Consider the following 19,783-nt stretch of genomic DNA (forward strand, 5'->3'; position numbering starts at 1 on the left):
GGGTAGACAGAGGGTGTGAGTAGTGAGAGGGTATATGGGTAGACAGAGAGTGTGAGTAGTGAGAGGGTATATGGGTAGACAGAGGGTATGAGTAGTGAGAGGGTATATGGGTAGACAGAGGGTGTGAGTAGTGAGAGGGTATATGGGTAGACAGAGGGTGTGAGTAGTGAGAGGGTATATGGGTAGACAGAGAGTGTGAGTACTATATGGGAGTGAAGGGAGTGAGAGGATGTGGATAGAGAGTGTGTAGTGAGAGGATATAATACATGTAGCAGGTGTGATAATGAGATGATGTGGGTACAGGTGATCGACAGAGTTTGCAGTAAGAATTTGTGAGAGGTGAGAGGGTGTGTAGTGAGACTAGTGTGAGTATGAAAATTGGGTGAGTAGTGAGAAGGCGTGCGTAGTGTTGGGGTTGAAGAAAAGTGCGTACGACATGGAGCGAAAACCGGCCTCTCCCTGGCGGTATATTGATTTCCAGGGCTGTAATTAATATCACCAGACATAATGTAAACAATTCAAGAAACACACGATAGGCTCGTGATCGAAAGGCACTGGCAGGTTCGTAGCATTTTGTACTTCCTTCTGTGTTAACCAGTTAGATAAGGTGATCTTAAACAGTTACAGTGATTGATAGTAGGACAAACTACATCAAAGTACCCCTGACCTTCTTATATAAATGCGTGCGTTTATTAGGCGTGGTAAATGTACATGCAGCTGTCAATCATATGCTCATCAGATCATCGCCCTCTTGCTATTAGAGTGGTCCCTGTTTCTGGAATTGTCAAATTACGAATAAACTTGAGCTTCGTAAGTTTGGTCCCTGTAGGAAAGGTCCTATTTCTGATTCTAGTTCTCGGTTTAAAACTAAAGGGAGATAATCATATAATAGAGTATTATTTTATAAATTTACAAACCAAACTACAAGGGATCCCGGACCTCTAAAAATCTAATAATATTTATTCGGTTAAAAACATGGTCATACTATAATGGTTGCATATAATATATTTACTCAACATTCAAACTGTTTACACAAATATACATTTATTTTAGTATATTTTTGGTATCAGATTTTTAATGCAATGCAAATTTATTGGCACATGCTTTGTAGTGGCTTTAAATTTACATGGGGTTCTTTATCCCATATATGTACAAGTCTAAATATAGCTGTAGCTTATTTCCAATGAGGTCCTCTTGTATAAATATCTTTAATTGCATTATTATTCATGAAAACTTTACTAGTTACATGTATACCTGTTGGAAACAAGAAGATACTGTTATGTGTTATAAATGTATTACATGATGGTGTTAATTAAGACAGTTTATGTAAAGTATGATATATCACAATAGGAATTTAATAGACTCTAAAACAATTTTGTGACCTGTCCATGTCAAGACTGTTAGAGATTGCACACAGGTTGTCTTACATGTATGCTACATGTACTACGTGTATACATGCATATGTGTATATACAAAAATGTATATAGGTCTACATGTACATGTTCCCTTGCTCTGGTAGTGTATATTTTAGGCATACATAGATTAATCAGTGATAACACTAATAAGTTTGCAACTCGGGAGATAGGGGTCAAAGTTCACATGTGATATATCTATAAAAAAGTTGATAAGATTATATGAAAACTATGGCCACTAATATATAATATATAATAGAGAATATGAGCAAGCTAATTCATACAGGGATTGTATGAAGTAATTGTTGGATTGGTTGTCTATATTGAAGTGTACCCAGAATGAAAAACGATATTCAAATACGTTATTCTATGTAATTACCACCAAATAAGAATGTCGCAAATCGCATCAAAATCGGTTGGCTGATCGTGAGTACTGAGATATCGCACATCGAAGTACGATACGCGATTTCATTTGTCAGTCGACTGCTAATCAGCATATCGGTCATTCACACTGATTTGGAACTCTTCAGTCTATGACATCGCAGGTTTAACGGAGTAACTGTAATGGTGATTTGTAATTCAAATGTTGTGTTTTTAGCTTGATCATGCATGCTCATACTTCTCTAGTTAAGGTTATTCAATATAATCTGTTAGAGTATTGTATTGGACACCCTTGGCTAGTGTAGTCGATTCTGATCATCAAGTGAATCATGATCAATATACTCCTTTAAGAGGTCACAAGTTTGCCAATTTATTATCTGACATTGTTGTGCAGACTGCGATGGAGCATGTCAATAACACTAACATTAATAACAGTATAGTAACATCCATTATATATTCACTGATCAAATGGCCGATTCCTGTGATCATGATGATTGAATTTGATAAGTCCTTATCAAGGACTGAGAGCTGTGTGCATGAGATATCTAGAGTTGTATACCAAGTGGCAACTACAGTGTAGATGGTGCATGAAGGAATATTTCCCGATATTCAACCTAAATAGAAAGCACTTTGTATGCCATATGCAAGCTATACTATATAAATCTTCCTAAATCTTGAAGAAGTCCTGCATTATTTTGTAAACATTGGCTTGACCTCCTGATGTTGATACAGTATACTTATAAAGGATAATAATAACAGCAAAGTTAATCAACTCGCTATTTCACTTTATTCAATATGACTGTTGGGTCCATATCCATGGATGGAAAATACTTGATTCATGCTACAGCTAAGAGAAAATTACTTTCAGATAGTTAAGATATTGTTCATATTTGCCATCGATATCTTTCTAATGTTATGTTTTAGCTTTTGTTTGTCTTGTTGTTTACAAGTACAGATATAACATCATCAGTTTCTTTGTTATCTGTGATCATAAATATCAAAAGAACATATTTTCCCTACTGTCCAAAACGAGGGTTTATATTACTCAATCCTTATATGTACTTTTTCATGATGACGTCATAATGATAAGATGCATTGAGCTATATTTAAATTTACGCTGCAGCCCCACTATATAACTTTACCAAGCTCACTTGAAGGTTACAAGTCCATTACTTCCAAATCTTTATTATGACGTCATTATTATAGTGACATAATAATTGTCACGTCGGCGATAACGAAAGATGGCTGTTGAAAAGGCTGTTCCGCCTTTGACAATAATAATTTGTTCATTTGTCGGAGCAAAATTCCTGGATATAGTCTTTAAAAATCGTTGTCAAATGCATATATAAGCATTGAACTGCTTTCATTTGGAAGTTATGGGCCGATGAATGCCAACTAGACAAAGGCAAATTCAACAGGAAGTGCTAGCACACTTCATTAAATTTGCCTTTGTCCAGTTGGCATTCATCAGCCCATAACTTCCAACTGAAAGCAGTTCAATGCATAAAATGTTTCGAATTAATTAAGCTGGCTGTGTTCTTCCCCATCTTGTAAAATGAAATATGTTATAATTTGTATGTATATACTATAATCCTATATGCTGATGCATACAGAATAAAATAAAAAAATTGTAAAAAAAAAAAATCCATGTATTACAGACACATCCTTAGTTCTTACATTGATGAACAAAGCCAATATAAACGTGACTTTATCAGCTATTGGGTGATACAGTATATAGTGACATGGATGAAAGCTTGTCCTTGGATATTGATGCTGCTCCAATTAGTGATGAGGAAAATGAGTCTGCAGACCAGCATGTTTCCACAGCTGGACATCTTTATAGTGGTAAGTAGACTGTAGCTGGTCTAATAATTAATAAAACAGGTACTGTTGGTGGAGAACTGTTATCAGTTTTGTGATGGAATGTGATCATGACATGCTACAAATTTTTCAAATAGAAATCAGTGGCGTAGGAAGCGGGGGGGGGGAGGGGGGGCAATTGCCCCCCCACTTTTTTCAGTGGGGGGGCAAACATATCTTTTTGCCCCCCCACTTTTTGACATCCAAAATCTAAAAAAGGGGAAAAAACACGAATTTATATATTCATTTCGATAAATATCTGTATATTTTCGAACCGATAATGTTTTTTTGAAGGCAACGATAAAAACTGTATCTTGTACATCCGGAACATTCCGACTTTTATACTAGTATATCAATCCTCAGACCAATCGGAACCCCTCGTCACGTTCGCAGACGGAGGCGAGGTGTTCCGATTGATCCTCAGACCTGTGTGTCGGTCGTCTGCAATAGCCTGGTAAGTCAATATTTATATCTTAATACGAAATTTTGCTTAACTTCATCACATAGATTCAATAAGTTGATGATAATTTGTGAAGTTAATTGAGTTCATAATGAGGGGGGGCAATTGCCCCCCCACTTTTTTCAGTGGGGGGGCAAACATATCTTTTTGCCCCCCCACTTTTTGACATCCAAAATCTAAAAAAGGGGAAAAAACACGAATTTATATATTCATTTCGATAAATATCTGTATATTTTCGAACCGATAATGTTTTTTTTGAAGGCAACGATAAAAACTGTATCTTGTACATCCGGAACATTCCGACTTTTATACTAGTATATCAATCCTCAGACCAATCGGAACCCCTCGTCACGTTCGCAGACGGAGGCGAGGTGTTCCGATTGATCCTCAGACCTGTGTGTCGGTCGTCTGCAATAGCCTGGTAAGTCAATATTTATATCTTAATACGAAATTTTGCTTAACTTCATCACATAGATTCAATAAGTTGATGATAATTTGTGAAGTTAATTGAGTTCATAATGAGAACAAGACAGAAACACAACATGAATAGGAATGCGCGGTTTTAACGTGAATAGAGTGATACTAATTACCGACAGGTACGAGGAAATACAAAAAAAAATTCAGCTCGCGCCTACGGCGCTCGCTTTATCACTAAATTACTGCCCCCCTTTCGATTGCAGATCCACAGGGGGGCTTCGCCACCCTGGGACCCGCTGGGCGGCCCCCAGACCTCTCGCAAAAAGGGAAAAAAAATCGGCTCGCGCCTACGGCGCTGCCCTGGACCCGCTGGGCGGCCCCTCAGACCCCTCGTAAAAAAAAAAGAAAAAAAAAGCAAAAAAAATCATTATTACTAAATTACTGGACCACCCGCCCTTTCGAAAATCCTGGCCGGGCCTGGTGATTCATGTTTTGCCATAAATAATATATCCTGATTTGTGTTAATAACTTAATTTGTACTACATAAATTATCAAAATTATCATGGGATGTTGATATGATAATTATTGCCTAATTTTGCGGAGATGGCATACGATTTGTTTAGTGCGTAAAATTTAAGGTTAAAAAAAATTTTGCCCCCCCACTTTTTGACGACTTCCTACGCCACTGGAAATGACATTAACTTTGTCACCAATCTAATAAAAATCCAGATGGTCTTTCTCACTAAGTTTACATGAACATCTAACAACATTCCATAAGGGGTCACGTTCTGATGACCATTGATAATGAGATGTGTGTATTTCACTTTCTGGTCGAAATGTCAATTTGTTGATGTCATCGAAGCAAACCATATCGTCACAGCATGTACATGTGTATAGCTACATGTATATGCTTTGTGGGACGAAATGACTTGAAACATTATTCAAGCCATGCACTCTAGTCATGCTCATTCGCACAAAAAATTCACTTCCAAGATTCTGGAAGTAGTCATTTGATTGGCTAATTCGAAAGGTCATCCCGACGTGACCCCTTATGGGATGTTGTTAGATGTTTATGTAACGTAGTGAGAATGACAATCTAGATTTTAATTAGATTGCTTTGTCACTAATTATAGATAATTGTGAACTGTTGCTAGTGTGGTTTTCTGTGTTAACATGATACATGTGTATTGATCCATTAAAATAATATGATTTGATAATTGACTGACAGTTTTGAAAGTATATAATAAGTGAAATAATTAACAATTTGTATCCACTCGAGTTGGTAAAATTGGTTTGATGTTTGTACAAAAAGCTATTTATGCAACTTACTTTCTTTATTTCACTTTATAAATTCTGTTTTTTTATAATAAGCCAAATTTATTTATTATTTATAACTCATATTGCAATTGGTCAGCATCTTACAACTGTATATGTGGTTGTAATTTTTAACGTCAGGATGCCTTTGGCACCTGCCGTTCCTGCCGTTATAGTCGTGGTAGGAAAATGTTGTTAGTGACACTTACCGGTATGTTTCCGGCTAACAACTTCCGGTTTCTGTTATACAAATGATATATATCCGCAGCCTAATATAGTTCCAATTTTGATAGCAATTATTGACACGATTTAACTGATGCAAACCATGTTTACTGCAATTATTTAAAATGAAATATGAATGTTTAGTGTTCTAGACTATTTTAGAGTATAAATATAAACATTTTCCTCGTCAGTATATGCAATAAAAAAAAAATCTGTTTGATCGTCGTGGAAATTTACATGCATTCACAGAGAAACTATCCACATGTTTAAGACTCATTTGTTCATCCTGAGTTCATATGCCGGAATATTTCATATAAGCCTAAAACCAACCATATTTACGTAGTCAAATGCACCCGAATATTCCACGAGATAACTTCAGCTGTCACGTGACTCATCACTAATCGGCCAAAATGGCGGTTATGTCTAATGTAACGAAACCAACAACCGTTCGCAGTTTCATATTCATTTGTATGTCGCTAGAATACGCAAGAAATATCACCAGGAATTGAGGGCAAGTTGTAACAAACTACATTGCCGTTTTTCGTGAGGATTTTATTAAATAAGGTTATTATTTGTTTATTTGAAAATTAAAGAATCTAATGATTATGATCCGTGACTGATGTACTGGTGTCGATGTCAAAACTAGATATGTCTCGTCGGACAACGCGACCGCAATTTTCTATCGGAGTTAAAATATGTTACTAGGGGTCATAAAATAGATGTTTGCTAGGCCTAATTAACATCTTATAGTATAAATAAAATTTAAAAAAACTTAGGCTGTGTACATCTTGGATTTTATCTTTGGTTGTACAACATGTTCTGTTAATAGACTAATTTGTCGTTCAGTTGATTTTTTTCAAAGTTTACAAGCAGCTTTACTGATTCAGGAGTATATCAATAATCTTCCACAAGCATTAAAGAAAAGGGGAAAGAACTATATATATACTCAGCTATTGGAAAGTTGTCAGCAGATAAATATGTTATACATGCTTTCTTGAATATATATAGAATAGGAATAACCAGATTAAGACATTTCATCTGATACAAATGTAACTGACTATAAAATCCAATTTTAAATTTCTTATTATATGACCTCAGACCCTGACGTTTCTCAGGGCCTTTGGCCCTTTGATTACTGAGTAAAGTATTGGGATATGTCATTTTCTGATTTTATTGCGGGGTGTTGGCTGATCATGAGGTTATGTGTTTACTGTAAGCTTTTCAACTGATTTAGATATCTCTAAACCTTGTCAGTGCCACGTCTGCCATGCTTGTACAATTGGAAATTATTTTTTTTATCAATGGGAGTTATGCCCCTTCCTACTACATCCGATCACTGTTTGTCCTAATTATATAAATTGTTCTGTACATGTATGTATTTTTTTGCAGGAAATTTACCGACTGGTATGACTTACAGCTTTATCAACCAGTTATTTTCACCGAAGGAACGTGAAAAATATATCTGCAAGATCAAATGCATCAATGAAGCCAAACCAAAATATTCAGCACTCCTTAGTCATTTTCAAGAATTTGGTGATGTTCTGATGGTGTGCACTGGAGAAGATTTCGACAATGCTGAGAAATACTGCGAGTTTCTGAAGACACTAGAAATGCGTGGAGGACCAGAGCAATCCGGAGTCACTGTGAAAGCATCAATGGAGATTGATGAAGTTATTTCTGGGAGTAGAAAATTTGCTGGATTTGCCGATGTTTCAAAAAGATTTACCTATATCTTTCTGTATATATCAAAACAATCCTTGAATGATAAAGAATATCGCTCTCTACAACAGGATTGTCTCTTACAAGAAGGAAAAGAAGACAGTCTAGTTCTAGTTTATGCTGATGGTGTTGAGTGTAATGACATTCCATCACATTTGAAACCTCTAATGAGTGTCAGAGAATGTGATAAATCAAATGACATAAAGAGTGCTCTCATAAAAAAACTTGAAAGTAAACTTTATATACGTGAGGCCAATGAGAAAAACTTATGCATAGAAATTGTTCAGAGTTTAGAATCATTGTTCAGATGAAAAAAAACCACAACTAGAAAACAAATTAAAAAAGCCAATGAAAAACACAACATTTTGACACTTTTCACAACTGGGTGAGAGTGTCAACACTTGACAGAAAGTCAGTTTCCAGAAAACTTGCCTGACACGAGATGTTCAGCTGACATACCTTTTTAGTGCTGAATTGGAACTATAACATTAAGAAATAACTCTTCTGTGCATGTGTTCATGTTGTTGATTTCTATAATAAATATTATATTTACATAATATACGTGATTGTTAATTATGATTTACTACCGATAAGGTAATGGAGAAATATTGTCATTAGTCAATTTAAACAGAACACCTGGGGCGAGTTTGTTCACAGTTCCACAACTCAGGGAAGTTCCTAAACTTTAATTTCATAGGAAAATATTACAGACTTTAAAGAAGGCTCCTTAATTGGACATGAACGATTTCTGATTGAAGGACATATTTATTATCTGGTAAACTTTGCACTGTATGTTAAAGTGCCAGAACTATTTCTTTGTTAGGTTTAATTATCCTGTGAATTGGCAGTGTCATGTTGAGGCAGTGTCTACTTGTAGCAGCTGGTGGCTACCATACTTAACAACATACCGATGACCCAGTTCATGCTATCTAATTGGGGTTGTAAAGATGAAAAACACACTTCAGATCTCCACCTAGTGAAGCATTAGTTAGACAGTACTCTATTGACTAAGCTATCACAGCCAAGAAACTCTACACAAATACTTACCTATATATTCAAAGTTACTTTCAAACTTCTTTTGATTAAGTGAAATGCAGGTAATCATCAAAGCAGTAAATACCATGTGGGTAATACAGGTCCGTTGGGACTCTTGTCAATAAATAATTTCATTATACAAAGACAAGTTCAAAACTTTAACTTGACAATAAATTATTTTAAAAAACCCAAACAAATTAAACGTTAGTGGGAGGTTAAAGCATGCTTATCTAATGCGAAATGATCATGAAAGGCTAATTGCACGGTCAAGCAAATCCTAGCCCGAGTTTCCTCTGGCCCTGACACCAGACATGGTGCCAGGGCCAGAGGAAACTCGGGCTAGGCAAATCCATGGTAGATGGAGATACGGTATACTTTACTGCTATACATACACAACGTTCTGCGGGATGTCGGCCATACTTCCACAGATATATTTTCACGAAAGGAAGAACACCTCTCCCTTTTAGTCATGCATGCGAGCCAAACTTTAACTGTGAAGCATTTTATGACTGACTGGTCCGATTTCAAACAGACTCATGCGACCTTTATTAATGGTACGCCTATGAAAAGCTTATTCTATACAATTTCTGCTTCGCCTATATTTTGATAATTACCTGCATTAAAACTACACAATCAAATAAGATTTGCCCTGCAATTATCCTAGGATGCGAGTGGATTTTATATTTTTAACTTTTACATTTTACTCGTCGTCGGTAACCCACGGTCCTGGCGTTTCGTGACAGATGATGTGTTTTCTTCTTGTGAACGCCATTCTAATCTGGTGTTGTTGGTTTTTTTTTTTACCTTAAACGACTCAAATTGTACGCTGGGCCGTAAAACATGCAATACAATTTGACCTCTTGCTATTAAGGCCAAAGTTCACTGTCATGGTGGCCTTCGACTTCTTTTAAAGTTTTGATTGTAAGCATTGACTTTTTAACGGAAGTTTTTTTCTCTCTCTCTCTCTCTCGTCCTGACCTTGCCGAGCAATTAGGCAATTATAATTATATTTATCTGTGATGTTATAGCTATATAGCCTGTTCTTAATTATTACTCCTTCCTAGGCCCTGTATGTATTGCTTGGTCTCGCTTGTCTATGTTTGTGGAGCATATTTAAGTCCAAAATGTCTACGTGACCACTAGATCTGATGAAGAGCCCAAATTTACTAAACACTAGCGAAATATTTCCAATTGACTGCAGAATGACGGGAAATAAATTTAAAATTGAAAACTATTTTGAAAGTTATGGTCCATTCCGATCAATTTTGCTCTGTTGCCAGGGTGATGTGAGATATATTTTGATTGGTAATTGTGTAACGTTTCTATGGTGACGTGAGATATAATTTGATTGGAGATTTGCTTTCTTTTCAGGGTGACGTGAGATATGAATTTCCAGTATAGCCAGGTTTTAAGTCTGTATCGTGCCTTAATCAGAAGGGGACATCACCTGCGTCTGACCGACAAGAATTTCTACCTGAAGAGGATCAGGAAGGAATTTGAAAAGAACAGATATCTTGTAGACGAGGCAGAAATAAAAAAGTGCATTCAGGTATTATAAGTAATTTCATCGGATAGAGAATAGTCTTTTTAAAGTACTTATAACAAGAAATATCTTTTAAAAAGATAAACGGCATAGTTTTAATGCTGGTGGTTATAATGTAAAACTGCTGCAGTGCTGGTGAAATAAATTAACGAACTAATGCGTTTCAGCGCGGATAACAGAATTATATCAGTTTGAATCATTTTTGGTGATAATAAGACTGCATTTGAATCAGGAATATAATTTTATTAATGTGTCATTTGAAAAGATACATCCACGTATATTCAGCTTGCATTCTATCTCAACTTTGTTTCTTGTTTAACTGCATATCTGCAATTTGCATTTACCGCTACATTGACCAATCACATACTTCATAAGATCATCTTGACCAGTAACGCCACCTGTCGCGTCATATCCGGGGCCAAAAGAATATTATACGGCTATGCCGAAAAAGGACTGTAACTGCACACTTGTCTATGCAAAGTGTTTATATATATATATATATATATATATTGTCTTGTTGTGTCATTTATGTTTACATATATATATACAATGTATATATATATAGTTCAACTTGATGATGATATTGTGTATCGCTTAAATATGTAAACATAAATGACACAACAAGGCAATTCCGGTTGAATATCGCTAATGTTTTCAAGCCGTGTATCGGCTATCTTCAGGCGATTACTTTTCAATGCTTAGTAACAACATTATGACGAAATACAATCAATAACATAATGGGGAGGTAATAATTACGTTACTGTATTTTAAGGTGTAACGACACCAATGTCTAACCATTGAGTGCCGGTTTGAAAGTTTTAACAAACATTTCTTCCTTGCATATACTCTTTGTAGCATTACACTCGGACTTCTTGGTAAAACAAAACAATACCAACCAAAAACCAAGTGGTCGAAAATATGTACAAAATAAAGAAAGAAGGCGGGACAAACCACCCTCTAATTCGTTTGGAAAAAGATCAGAACGCCTAATTCATTTTTTAGAAGCGGACCAACCAAACCCGTCCCGGGAAAAACCAATAGCGCAGGAAACAGTACCGAAGGTAATAGAATTAGAGTAGATCCTAAAGTAATAAATTTATCCAGCAAAGATCTCGACCAACATGAATTAAATCTCCTGAAACGCGGATTAAAGTTTAACACCTACTCCACGTAAAAACACACAGGAACTACATGTTGATATTCAAGAATTTGGAAGGAAATTGCGTCTAAAGGAATTTTTTGACGATAAAGAAATTAATGAAGATAATTCACTGGTCATGAATAAATCTAAATTTACACCTCCAAAAGGCAGGGACGTACATCTGGATAAATATATTGACACATTATCAGATCTGGTACAAACATCAGATAATTCTCGACATAACATAACACGCGCTGAAAAAAGATGCAATGAACAAGTTGAAAAATGATAAATCCATAGTAATTAAACAAGCCGACAAAGGCGGGGCCATAGTAATAATGGACGCTGAATACTATAAGGAAAGGAACAATTGAACGATCCGAAATATTACTCAGAAATTACCGCAAATGTGGACAAAACTACTATGACGAAAATCAACAAACTTGCATCACAAAACGGGTTACTTACACGGAAGGAAATAGAATACCTTACAGTATTTGAAATGAAATGCAGCAACTTTTACGGTTTACCAAAAATCCATAAAAGTAAACTGATTCAAGAGGCTATTAATTTACAAAATTCCGAATATATAAAAATCTTGAAACCATCGGATATAAAGTTAAGACCAATAGTAGCCGGTCCTGCATGTCGTATAGATCGTCTGAGCAACCTTATTGATATTATTTTGAAGCCGTTATGTCAATTTATTCCAAGTTACCTCAGAGATGATATGGACTTTATTGCATAACTGCCGACAGAGGTTGACGAAGAATCCCTACTCGTAAGTTTCGATGTCACCAGTTTATATACGAATATTCCGCACGAACTAGGCATTGAAGCTATACGCTTCTGGATAAACAAACACCCTGAGGCAATACAATCAAGATTTAATTTGGAATTCATCATTGAATCTTTAAAAATTATCTTGCAAAATAATTCATTCTATTTCGATGGGAAATATTTCATACAGATACTTGGAACCGCAATGGGAACTTAAGTAGCACCGACGTATGCAAATCTTGTGATGGGATTTTTGGAACAACAACTAAATGATAAGTTAACACTAACCTATGATGAATCATTCAGTAAGTATATACGGAAGTGCTGGAAAAGATACCCGGACGATTGTTTCATTATATGGACCAAGTCCAAAGATGAATTAATAACATTCAAGGATATATTGAACAACATCAATCCATTTATTCAATTTACAATGGAATATAGCGACACAGAGCTAGCGTTTTTAGATGTCTTAGTTCAAAAATCGGGAAAATGTATCATAACCGATATTTACTATGAACCAACGGATACACACCAATATCTGGACTTCCGTTCTTGTCACCCATCGCACACAAAACGAAATATACCATTCTGCTTAGCCAGGAGAATATGTGCGATTGTAGTAGATATCGATAAACGGAAACAAAGACTTGATGAACTTAAATCATTTCTGTTAAAACAACATTACACTTCCATGTTAATAGCGAAGGGTATTGAACGCGCCAACGTTATACCGGTCGACGAATTAAGGAAACCGAAAGACACATCGACAGAGGAAGACATTGTACCATTTGTTCTGACGCATAACCAACGTCACAACAACATGGTGAAAGTAGCAAAGGATTTTAGTCCACTACTACACAAAAGTCAGAAGATGCGCAATTTAGTACACACATCGGACATCCTTCAAAGCAAGCGACAACCGGAAAACCTAAAGAAAATCCTAACAAGGGCGAAGTTTGATACTTCAGAACAACGGGAATTTATGGTGTCTGCATGCGGGGATTCACGATGTGGAACATGTGCATATATTCATCAGGGGCAAAGTTTACTCTTAAAGAACGGAAAACAATAAAACCAAACAGTGACTTAACTTTTCAAACCGGCACACAATGGTTAGAAATTGGTGTCGTTACACCTTAAAATACAGTAACGTAATTATTACCTCCCCATTATGTTATTGATTGTATTACGTCATAATGTTGTTACTAAGCATTGAAAAGTAATCGCCTGAAGATAAGCCGATACACGGCTTGAAAACGTTAGCGATATTCAACCGGAATTGCCTTGTTGTGTCATTTATGTTTACACACACATATATATATATATGTATATGTGTGTGTGTGTGTGCGGACGTCTGTGACGTATACAACACGTGATGTGACATGTGAACCAGTGGATGGTATGCCAGCCAATTGAACTTTTTAGCAACATGTATAGCTTAGATACCTAAAGCATTACCTGTTCTGTTTGTATAAAATTATAAAAATAATTTGTGAGAGATTTTATATATGTGAACCACCACTTGTAAAGCTGTTTTTTTTTTGTTTCAGGCTGGAGAAGAACTCATCAAAAGGGATGCTATTGTGTAAATTTAGAGGAGGAAATATTAAGTAGGCCTATTAAAAAGAAAGAGCTATAAAGAGGAAATATCAACACATGAATGAAGAACAGACACTAATCACCCAGCTAAAACGGCCACTGAAAGGAATTGTCACAAGGAGGGAAGTAACTGAAAAATTACTGAGTAGAAAGGGCTACTGAGTGTATATGTGGATTGCTCTATGGATGTGGATGAGCTTATCGTCCCAGGGGAGATCAGGGAGGAACAAGAAGGATGTCCGGACGACACATGTCACGTGGGACTAATATCGGCTATACACGCCAAAGATACCGACCGCGCCATCGTTATTCTGGAATTAGGATGCCAGCAAGTGACGTTGGACTCGGGTCTTTGCTGGGCCAGTCGTTATGGCGATGTTGAAATGGTGTCGCTCCTGTTGCAGAACGGCGCCAATCCGAACGCTGAGGTATGGGGTGGGTTTACTCCTCTCATTTGGGCAACAATTTATGCACCAACAGTTGAAACCGTTTTGAATCTCATTATCGCTGGAGCCGACGTCAACCATTCAAGCGCAAAACGTCGACAGACGGCTTTGCATGCCGCAGTAGTACGCGAGAAAGTCGAGCTTGTGAGCGCTCTAGTGGAAGGTGGGGCAAACCTTGACTCACGTGACTACCTACACAAGACGCCACTTATGCATGCAGTGCAGCGCGGAGCCATCTCGTGCGTGAAACTGCTTGTCTACTACAACTGTGACGTCACTCTGACCGGGTGGGTGGATGGTGTCTGTGTATCACCTTTGCTCCAAGCTTTAGCTAGTGGTGATCTCGAGATCACGCGTGTTCTCGTTCTCGCGGGAGCCCGGTTCGACAGGCCTGCTATCTCTCAGACGCTTACATACGGCGAGTTTTACGCAACACTGGAGCGAGAACTGAAGCTTGAGGTTCGTCCGGTGTATCTACAACAACATTGTCGGGTCCGGATACGTCACCTTCTCAAACCCGGATTTCTTCAAAAACTGAGACAGATAGGCTTGCCTCCCCTTCTCCATCGCTACCTCCTGATCAATGAGATGGACGTTTGACCTTCACAGATCAAGATCTGTGTTCAACTTTATATTTTTGTTATGCATTTATCAGTGTTCAAAAAAAATATCAGGGAATCTTTTAAAATATGGAGTACCGTTAATGATCTGATGAATACTTTGGTATTCACAGTTGTTTAAAGATCTTCTGTACAGTTTAGGGTTGTCCAGAAAAAAATAGCATAGCCAGTAATCAATGTTACATTATACACAACTTAGTATTAAATAGTGTTTAAGAAATATTTTATTAGTGAATGGTATCTATGTACAGCACCCCTTCACAAGCATACGCTATTCGGTTTAACGAAAGGTTCAACGGTTAGTAGTTTGAGACTTATTGTTTGCAGCAGGTGGGTTTGTGATCTAAACCCATAGATATCTACTCTTCGTTAGGGGCCGCGGTGGCCGAGTGGTTAAGGTTTCCCGACATTTTATCACTACCTCTCCACCTCTGGGTTGCGAGTTGGAAACCTACGTGGGGCAGTTGCCAGGTACTGACCGTAGGCCGGTGGTTTTTCCCCGGATACTCCGGCTTTCCTCCACCTCCAAAACCTGGCACGTCCTTAAATGACTCTGGCTGTTAATAGGACGTTAAACAAAAACAAAACCAAAAACCAATATACTCTTCATCAATTTAAGTTCTCAAAATACACAGTACGTCACACTAACACCGTAAACTTAACTGGTTAGCTAGTTTCAGATGGTCTTATAATACAAATATTACACTTTTTGTTCTCGCATGCCACCAGTCCCGCCAATTTCCGAAGGTACGTGCTGTTAGACCTGTGTCGGAGATTGGCTGTAGCTAGTCAATCGCAGAACCACTTCAATCTATTAGCCGACAAATCCGGAGACTGTATTGTGTTGGTTTGGTTTGGTTTGGTTTATTTAGTTTAACGTCCTATTAACAGCTAAGGTCATTTAAGGACGGCCTCCCGTGCGTGCGACATGCATGCGTGTGGTGAGTGCGTATGTGTGTTTTAGGAGGCTGCGGTATGCTCGTGTTAAGTCTCGTTGTGATAGGCCGGAACTTTTGCCGATTTATAGTGCTACCTCACTGAAGCATACTGCCGCAGACACCCAGCAGCACACCCCACCCGGTCACATTATACTGACAACGGGCGAACCAGTCGTATTGTGTTGACACAAGCGCCAATATTAAGGGTCACCTATATAGGGGAATAGTGTTGAATTTCAAACACGAGTAAAAATCGACAAATTTGCACAACAATGGTTGTGCAATATACCAAAATGTTTGTTTGGATAAGTAACTTCTTAGAATCACCAAGTGGCTGGAGACTTTTTCTTAAAATCAGTCTTCTTGTCATGTCTAGGGTTGTTGAAAGTGTCTAATCGGAGCAGTTTTTATTGTTTGAAATGCCTCCTTATATGTCATATTTGTGTGATATTATTCACGACAACCATTTGCATTTCATTGTCGAAATAGAATCGGTGTTTATACATCAGTGGCGTAGGAAGCGGGGGGGCAGGGGGGGGGGGGGGGGGGCAATTGCCCCCCCACTTTTTTCAGTGGGGGGGCAAACATATCTTTTTGCCCCCCCACTTTTTGACATCCAAAATCTAAAAAAGGGGAAAAAACACGAATTTATATATTCATTTCGATAAATATCTGTATATTTTCGAACCGATAATGTTTTCTTTAAGGCAACGATAAAAACTGTATCTTGTACATCCGGAACATTCCGACTTTTATACTAGTATATCAATCCTCAGACCTGTGTGTCGGTCGTCTGCAATAGCCTGGTAAGTCAATATTTATATCTTAATACGAAATTTTGCTTAACTTCATCACATAGATTCAATAAGTTGATGATAATTTGTGAAGTTAATTGAGTTCATAATGAGAACAAGACAGAAACACAACATGAATAAGAATGCGCGGTTTTAACGTGAATAGAGTGATACTAATTACCGACAGGTACGAGGAAATACAAAAAACAATTCGGCTCGCGCCTACGGCGCTCGCTTTATCACTAAATTACTGCCCCCCTTTCGATTGCAGATCCACAGGGGGGCTTCGCCACACTGGGACCCGCTGGGCGGCCCCCAGACCTCTCGCAAAAAGGGGAAAAAAAATCGGCTCGCGCCTACGGCGCTCGCATGATCACTTAATTACTGGACCCCCCTTTCGAAAACTCCTGGATCCGCGCCTGATCCCGAATTATTGGAAATGTGCTATATTCATTTTCCGCGGAGGGCTTAGACCCCCTTGAACCCCCTATCAGGGTGCTGCCCTGGACCCGCTGGGCGGCCCCTCAGACCCCTCGTAAAAAAAAAAAAAAAAAGCAAAAAAAATTGGCTCGCGCCTATGGCGCTCGCATTATTACTAAATTACTGGACCACCCGCCCTTTCGAAAATCCTGGCCGGGCCTGGTGATTCATGTTTTGCCATAAACAATATATCCTGATTTGCGTTAATAACTTAATTTGTACTACATAAATTATCAAAATTATCATGGGATGTTGAAATGATAATTATTGCCTAATTTTGCGGAGATGGCATACGATTTGTTTAGTGCGTAAAATTTAAGGTTAAAAAAAATTTTGCCCCCCCACTTTTTGACGACTTCCTACGCCACTGTACATACATACTCTTGTCAAACCAATGCTCCTATTGTGTGCTATGAACACTTGTGTGCAAAACGGCGCGGTTATTTGTGATACAAATGAGCTAATTGTGTCCACTGTAACACATTTTTCGCACGTTTTCTTGAAATTTACAACAACTTAACAAATTACATGTCAACAGCAAGGCCCAATGTTTGCCATGATGACCACTAAAAGTTGATCGAGCTTCTTCTGTTAAATCACACTATAGTAGAGATTTATAGGCTTGTAAAATATCACTGTTTACTGGATTTGCTATTTAAATGCCCCTTAAAAGTAAATGTTCACGGGTACAGAATTCAAGCAATCTGCTTCAAACTATCTACCGTTACATCTCTCATATTACTCAGGTATGACTGTAATTCAGTGATATTTCTCATGAACCGATATTTCGTACATTAACAACATTTTACACTAACATTATACGAAAATACAGAAAAAAAAACAAAAAACAAAAAACAAAAAAACTTTAAAGCAAAGTGACCAAACCACGAGCGAAAGTTCAATGAACATTGTATAATTAATCACTGACGATATTGACCCCATGGTAACCCAGCAGATTGCCTCTTTGTGGTTAGTGCTCGAGTACTGACCTCACAAGGACATTGTAACCATTATATATATATAATTACTTATAGTAACTACAACAATTGACGCCCGCTACCCTATTGTTATCTTAATGAAAACAATGCATTGCATAGACTGTACATCGCTCATAGAACCGTTACAATAGCTATTTTTGTACAAATACGTTCGACAAAAATGGATGTTCAAATGGAAACGTATTTTGGATGTAACGTTGAACTATCGTTTCGGAAAGACATCGTCTGCAGTAGAAACCCTACCATGCCTAATTAACAGTCGTTCGGCGAACGTGTCATTTTATAGGGATGGAAACACGCCGGAAGTACCCAATAATCGAATCCTTGTTTTAGCTGGAGATCGGTAAACAGATTGAGGTAGACATGCTCGTGTGAGGTATCTGGGTACAGGAAAATATGTCAATTTTGTCTGACTCAGAATCGATCAGAACTCAGTCATTCCTGGTACATATACCACTATCAATGACTATGTTTATGGCAGTTTCAGAGAAAACATTTTCATGGTCGTCAAAGATAAGGTTCAAAGATAAAAATAATGTACTGAAAAGTTTAAAGTGCCATAAAGATGTTAGGACCGAGTTGCACAACTGCCATTAAGGCTTTTACGCAGTCTAATAAATAAGAGTTGGCCTTTGTGTTAGAATGATTCATCTACAATATAGATAACGAAATAATATCATTCCTTGGCTTCCGCGAAGAATACATCAAAACCTATTGTTTTCTCAATAAATAAATCAAAACCAGAATGTGTTGAGACAGTTTGATGCAGTGAATTAACGTTTATACCAGAACCGTGGCCATCATGGAATCGAGAGGAAATGGAGGATATCTAACATTGTCTTCAGTGATAAATATATTTCACGAGTTGGGCTAATATTTCGATATTTTTCATGAGTGCACATTTCACGACTAATGCTAATATTTTTTTTTTTTCATGAGTGCGCATTTCACGAGTGAAAAATATCAAAATATTAGCCACACGATTGAAATATATTTGGTATTACTGAAGATATTGTTAGATATTCTGTTCATTACATTTATATAGCAAAATATACCGGATAAGATTTTTATTTTCACCATTGTCGTGTGTAAGCAGTGATTTGAATGGTCAAATGATAAAAAGTGACATTTTTTACTAGTGAAAAATATCACTTTTATAGATTGAAAATTTATCGATAATTCACTCGTAAAAAAGAAATAAATAGCGTTTATTCTAGCCGATATTTCAATTTTCAAGGACCAGGATAAGGTTCGATTATCTAGAACAGCCACATGATTTCATGATTTGCATCGTAACTACAGAGGAACTACTTTGCATATAAACGAGCACCGAGCACATCTTATTTCCTATTGCACAATGAAATAACCCCGACGAGATCATGCTGTCGACGTGGGGATGTTATTATCTGGCAATGGAAAATTAATTTGTTAATTGAAATCACCGCGGTAAACGTTCAGCTTATTTATAGACTTCCCATGCTGGTTATGATGTAGGTAAAGATTGAGGTAAATAGTTCTGTGTAGTATGCCTTGATTACCTGTTCTGATAAGCTCTGGAATACATTTATAATCAACCTCGCATGAAAACGAAAACAAGCCGGCAATGAGGGGGCCACAGTTT

At 37.4% G+C, this 19,783-nt stretch overlaps 1 protein-coding gene across 2 annotated transcripts; it reads left to right on the forward strand.

The window, feature by feature from the left end:
• Positions 1-470: 470 nt before the first annotated feature.
• On the forward strand, positions 471-15,174 carry LOC117343642 (26S proteasome non-ATPase regulatory subunit 10-like). 2 transcript variants are annotated; one of them, XM_033906090.1, is made up of 3 exons: positions 471-561; positions 3,452-3,638; positions 7,456-8,346. In XM_033906090.1, exons 2-3 carry the CDS (start codon positions 3,536-3,538, stop codon positions 8,094-8,096), a joined length of 744 nt encoding a protein of 247 aa, XP_033761981.1. In that variant the 5' UTR covers positions 471-561; positions 3,452-3,535; the 3' UTR covers positions 8,097-8,346. The 2 variants fall into 2 exon arrangements, with proteins under 2 accessions (XP_033761981.1, XP_033761980.1); XM_033906089.1 differs by lacking the exons at positions 3,452-3,638; positions 7,456-8,346 and adding exons at positions 10,192-10,369; positions 13,838-15,174 and having other exon boundaries at positions 500-561.
• The last annotated feature ends 4,609 nt before the right edge of the window (positions 15,175-19,783 follow it).

Source organism: Pecten maximus, chromosome 15 (assembly GCF_902652985.1).
Source record: "Pecten maximus chromosome 15, xPecMax1.1, whole genome shotgun sequence".
In the NCBI taxonomy this organism is placed as follows: domain Eukaryota; kingdom Metazoa; phylum Mollusca; class Bivalvia; order Pectinida; family Pectinidae; genus Pecten; species Pecten maximus.